At 55.0% G+C, this 5,682-nt stretch overlaps 1 protein-coding gene across 1 annotated transcript; it reads right to left on the bottom strand.

Moving 5' to 3' along the window:
* Positions 1-661: 661 nt before the first annotated feature.
* Positions 662-1,789, bottom strand: FAM181B (family with sequence similarity 181 member B). Its single transcript, XM_088159332.1, has one exon. The coding sequence runs from the start codon at positions 1,730-1,732 to the stop codon at positions 677-679; it is 1,056 nt and encodes a 351-aa protein (XP_088015458.1). The 5' UTR covers positions 1,733-1,789; the 3' UTR covers positions 662-676.
* Between the last annotated feature and the right edge of the window lie 3,893 nt (positions 1,790-5,682).

Here is a 5,682-nt window from a genome sequence, read left to right as displayed (position 1 = left end):
TTTTGACACATTCCTGGAAGAAATCCAGCAGTCTGTAGGAATCATATGGCCGCAGTGGCTACAGTACATTTTTGTCCCGAACTTACACCATCAATTAACTTACGAATCGCTGTAAATTGCCGTTTTGCAAGATCCTGCAAGACACTGTTAAAATTTCAGGACAGGAGTTTTGGTAGCAGCATTTTTAATTTTGCTTCACTTTCCTGCCTTTGTGTCCTCAGCTGCCAGCACTTGTGACAAACGTGAGCCTGGGAAAAATGTTAAACGCACCTCAAGTGTCGACGTGAGCTTTAGATTTGGACTGAAATCAGTGAAGAGTGGTCCCCACGTAGCCTACAGGTACAGCAACGCGTCTGCCTAAAGCCAGCCAAGCCCTGGCCCCTAAGGAAGGAGGATGAGAGGGGGGCACCGGCCGCTACAAAAACACCTGAAGAAACCCAAAGTTTCACATTTTATTTGCAGCGTCGCCCAAACCGCAGGAGTTGGAGACTGGCAGTGCCCGAGGGTGAATCCTGCGGGGGCCGTGGCCGCGGTTTCGGCTGCGGGGCTCTCACACGCAGCGGGGAGTGCGGAGCCCCGTGCGGCCTCCGCGCTGCCCCAGCGTCCGCCCGCCCCCGCGGGGCTCCGGGCTCCGCTCCCCGCCTGCCGTGCCGGCGGACCCCGAGCCCCGGCCGCCCTACAGCCCGGGGTAGCCCCCGCGGTGGTACCCGCCGCCGTAGTCGTAGGGCGGCTGCGGCGGGGGCAGCGGGCACTCGGGGAAGAAGGGGGCGAACCCCGCGGGCAGGTGCCCGCCGGGCTCCTCGCTGCCGCCGCCGCCGGGCACGGGCTCCGCGCCGCCGGGGTAGAGCGGGCGCAGCGGCTCGGCCGGAGCCTTCCTGGGCGGGCTGCAGGGCGCGGCCGGGCTCCAGGGCGGCTCGGGGTACAGCAGCCCGCCCAGCAGCGGGTGCGGCCCGGCGGGCACCGGCAGCTCGTACAGCCCGTGCTCCAGCCCCAGCTCGGCGGGCAGGCGGCCGCCGAAGGCGTCGGTCGGGGCGGCGTGCTCGGGCAGCAGCGCGCCGTACTCGGGGCACAGCAGCTCGAAGAACTCGGCGGCCTCCGCGCCCCCGCCGCCCTTCTCCGGCTCCTTGTTGGGCGGCCCGCGGGCGGCGGGCCCGGGCAGCGCCGGCTCCGTGAAGAAGGAGGGCGGCAGGTTGCGGTCCCGCAGCGGCACCTTCCGCGGGCCGCCCGCCGCCTTCTCCCCGCCGCCCGCGCCGCCGCCGCCGCCCGCCCTCGCCTCCGCGCCGCCCGCCGCGCCCCGGCCCCGCTGCAGGGAGCCGAAGAGGGCGGCCAGGCTCTTGCTCTGGAGGCTGCTGCCCGCCGCCTGCGCGGGCTCCCGGCGCGGCGGGGGCCGGGCGGGGCAGGCGGCGGGCGGGCAGGCGGCGGGCGGCGGCGCGGGCGGCGGGGCGGCGGCGGCGATGATGCCGGTGCAGCGCTTGATCTGCTTCTGCAGGTACTTCCTATGGTTCACCTTCCGCCGGGACTTCACCGGCCGGTCCAGCGCCAGCTTGATGTTGCTGGAAGCCGAGTCGATGAAGCTCAGCAGGTCCCGGGTGGCTTCTCTAAAGTCCCCCGCGTCGCCGCCGCCGCCCTCGTAGCCCTTCTCCAGGTCGGCATAGCCCAGGAGCCCGCCGGCGGCGGGGAAGCAGAAGGAGAGGAGGTGGTGGGGGCTGAGCAGCGCGGCGGGCACGGCCATGGCCGGCGGCAAACGCCGCCGCCCCGAGTTCCGACAGACTCCGCTGGGATGCGCCCGGCGGGCGGCGGCGGCGGCAGCGGGGAAAAGGCGGCGGGCGGGGAAGGAGGAGGAGGAGGGATCAGAGCGGGGCTGGCCCCGACCCTCCCCGCCTCCCTGCCCGGAGGCTGCACCCACCCACCCACCGGTCCGGGCGGGAACATCGGCAGCGGCGGGGCGGGACGAGCATCACCCCCGGGGCTTGGACACACCCGCCCCGGCACAGAGACGCAGCCCCGCGGGACAGGTGTGCACACGCACTCCGGGACAGGTGCGCAGGCATCCCCTGACCAAACCGCGGAGTCACGGCGGAGCAGGTGCACAGCGTCCTCCGGACCCCATCAGTTCTTGTCTCCCCTCCTGCAGCTGCTCAGCTGGCAGAAAACATTTTCCTCTGTCTGGGGTCAGGCCCGGCGCTTGCACGGCTCTGGGTGCAAGGGCGCGGGGACATGCTCTTGCTCTGGCAGCCTCCAGGATACACACACACTTAAATTGATTTGTAAAGGATGCTTTTTCCCAAGCTCATTACTATGCGCATGACATAGTGTATTCTCCGTCCAGTCAAGTCCTAAGAAAATTCAGACCTGTGATCCAGTAGAGATTTCAAATGACTGGGGTGTATGGAGTTGCACTGGTTGGATTGGAAGGGACTTCAAAGATCATCTAGTCCAGCTTCCCTACAGTGGGCAGGGACACCTTCCACAAGACCACCTTGCTTGTGGTGTTGCATGGATTTAGTGAAGCAGCAGTATAAATCTTCCATACGGAAGATAGAAAAGTTAGTGAAGTGGCTACTTAAAGTACCGGTAACAGTTCCTGAAGGAACTATCTTGTCTTTTTTTATGGGGAAAAGGTATTTCAATTTCTGAAAACTCTTACATTGATGCAGAACAACCCTCAGATTTATGTTCAGCAATTTTATATGTCCAAATTTGAGTGAAGATCCATATCTGATTTGGAATTAAATAAAAGTGGGTTTTCACGGTCTGCATCAATTCATTAGAAATGCAGCAGTTTTGTATTCGAAGGAAAAAACAGAAAGCAAAACTGCAGAAGGAAAGTGAGACAGACTCACTCCAGGACTGTAGTTAGTGGTAAAATGGAAAAAACAGCCAAATTCACATCACTGTGGTTTGAAACACTTGTTGAATGCAAAGCAAGTATTGCAAGGAGAAAAGAGGAGAAAGCACATATTTCACGAGAGGAAAAGAAGGCTCAATATCCTCTACAAAACAAGAATATTGATTTTCTTGGTCTCCCACCAGCATCTCAGCAGGGTCCCAGGCAGAACCTGAGAGTCTCAGGCACAGCCTTAGCTCGGGTGCCAGCACATCTGGACCGGGTCTCCTTTGCAAAACTTGCTTAGCTGGAGTCTCCCAGAGTCTCTTATTTGGGGACTTGCTCTGAGTGTAACTGTGTAATTGAAGCAAAAACCCCTGGTAGGCAGAAGGCTATGGGAAGTTTATATATCTGTCCATGTCAGAATGAGTATGTCTACATAGAAGGTGGATTTAAACTACTTAGCTCAAATACAACTGACAGGGATTAGCGACCCGAGCTGTTACCCTCAGGCCCTGTCAAGCCCTGTCAAGCTTTGCAGCCTGCTCCAAGCTCCCTTATTGATGAGAAAATGTAAAGAACAACATATACATCCCCTGTGTGCTCCACGAGATCATTTTGCATCCCCTGTGAGGCCACTTCGAGCTGCACACAGGTCTAGAAAATGGGGGTCACTATCCTTCATGGATGTGCAGACAGTCTGGGACTTTTTCTGATCTGAGCAACACGAAATTATTCAAATAGAGCGGCAACAAAGTTGTCCTCAAATTAGAATCCGCTTCAGCATCGTAGCAGCAATATTCCGTCGCTTGTCTAAAGGGTTTGTTAATGAGTCTGGGTGGTATTATATGCAGAGTGGCTAAATATCCGGTGGCTCAGATAAAAAAAAGAGCTGAAAGCCCCAGCTTCTCTTCTGTAAGGCTGAATTCATTCAATTAAACAGCTTTGAGAGCTCAGCTACGGTTTAGCGGGAGACTTTATTACCTCCTAAAACTTGGAGAGTATTAAAACAATTGTCAGGCATGCAAAGGAAAGTTTGCATTCAGTTGTGCTAAGCAGCTGAATTTACATATTCTCAACCAGATCTGGAGATTTAGAAAGCCTTCATAATTGCATTAAACATGCTTATTCTCTGTGTTCTCTCAGGCAGAGCTGATTACCCCAGGTTGGGCAGTGCCTGGAGGGAAATTTGCTAAGCCACATGATGTCAACAACTTGTAAAGAAACTTGATTTTTTTTTTTTTCCAAAGAAATAGCAGTTTAGTTATTCCTGCAAAACATATCTCTTTTCCAACAGCTGTATGAGCCTGCTTGTCTTCTGCCTGTGCTCTTTCAGGATGCTGATGCTCAGCCTACTCATGGTGACTCTCAGACCCAGCTATCCACCTCCGCTCACTACCAGGGTCCAGGAAATGCTGGGATTAGACCCACAAAATACCCCCAACCCCAGTCAAAATTTTGGACCAGATGTCCTTTTCCTTCCACTTTACCCCCAACAGACTGAGGTGAGTGAAGTGGCTGCAGAATTGCTTCCACCACCCCAAACCTTCAACCCACAGGAGAGCACTCAGTGCTTACTTACAGGCTCCAGGGGCTTTACTGCTATTTTTTTTTGCCCACGTTTGTGTAGGAAATTTATCTGGTTTTGTTCATTTTCTTGCTTGTTATAGGGAGCAATATCTCAACAACCTCTGGGGGTTGAACCAAGGCTTCTGAGAGTAACAACCTTGGCATCAAGCTTGGCTTTTTTAGAGAACCAGGGCTCAGTCACCCTGAGAATCAAAGGGAGTAGGGGCATCCCTGATCACTAATGCCATAGATTGAGCTCATGGCCACATGGTCAAGCCCTTCACAAGAACAATTTGTTATCCTTGCAGACCAAGCTGGACAGCAAGGAGAGCAGTTTCCACAAGCAAGGAAGCCTTGCATAGTTGAGGGCTGAGTTACAGTGCCAGCACTTCTGTGGAGCAGCTCCTCACTGGAGCCAGTTGCAGGAGCTCTGTCTGCCCTCCTGATGCTCATGGGGCCGCCCATCTCAGGGTACAACTCCAGGGTAAATCCTCTGCCACGCAGGGGCAGGATCCCACTGGGATTCAGCCTGAAGGAAACATCTCACGCTGTGCCTCATCACTAAAAGGAAATAGATTCAGGCTGATGGAAGCCTGAAGGAAGAAATGCTTTATGATGAGAGTTGTGAAACACTGGCACAAGTTTCCCAGAGAGGTGGTTGATTCCTAATTCCTGGAAGTGTTCAAGGCCAGGTTGGATGAAGCTTTGAGCAAGCTGGTCTTGTTGAAGATGCCCTTGCTCACTGCAGGGAGGTTGGAATCAGGAGATCTTTACAGTCCCTTCCAACCCAAACTGTTCCATGATTTTATGATCACTAGCAAAACCTTCTCCTAGGGAAGGCAAACCAAATCCAGCACTGAGCCCAGCTCTCACAATTCACAACACCCATTTTCCTTTCATCGTGGCATCGGGAAGGCAGCGTGAAAGTAAGAAAATCTCTGCAACAGGGGAGGGAGGGCTTCTTTTTTTTTTTCTTTTCCTGGTTGTATGGCCCATATGGTTATCGAGTTATGGGAAAATCTGGCTGCCCAAACAGGTGTCACCACTCCCAACCTACAGACTCATTTCCTGATCGCGTCTTAATCGGCGAGTTGGTTGTGAAAGTTGATTTCTTGCACATTCTTATATCAGTGGGAATTTCTGCCCTTCCCTGACAAGTATTATAGGCAGCCTTTGACATACAGCCCTACAGGACCTAAATAGGCTGCTATTCTTTCCCTACACTGAAAGGGAGCTTTGTGCCAGGGATTCATTAAACTGCACTGCACAGCCCTTCATAAATGGGC

Source organism: Sturnus vulgaris, chromosome 2, assembly GCF_052056855.1.
Source record: "Sturnus vulgaris isolate bStuVul1 chromosome 2, bStuVul1.hap1, whole genome shotgun sequence".
NCBI classification, from domain to species: Eukaryota; Metazoa; Chordata; class Aves; order Passeriformes; family Sturnidae; genus Sturnus; species Sturnus vulgaris.
The sequence above is the reverse complement of the archived record's forward strand: the minus strand, read 5'-3'. Positions and strand labels throughout refer to the sequence as shown.

Coding starts and splice junctions, on each gene's coding strand:
- FAM181B (XM_088159332.1), bottom strand. CDS start 1,732: ATGGCCGTGCCCGCCGCGCTGCTCAGCCCCCACCACCTCCTCTCCTTC.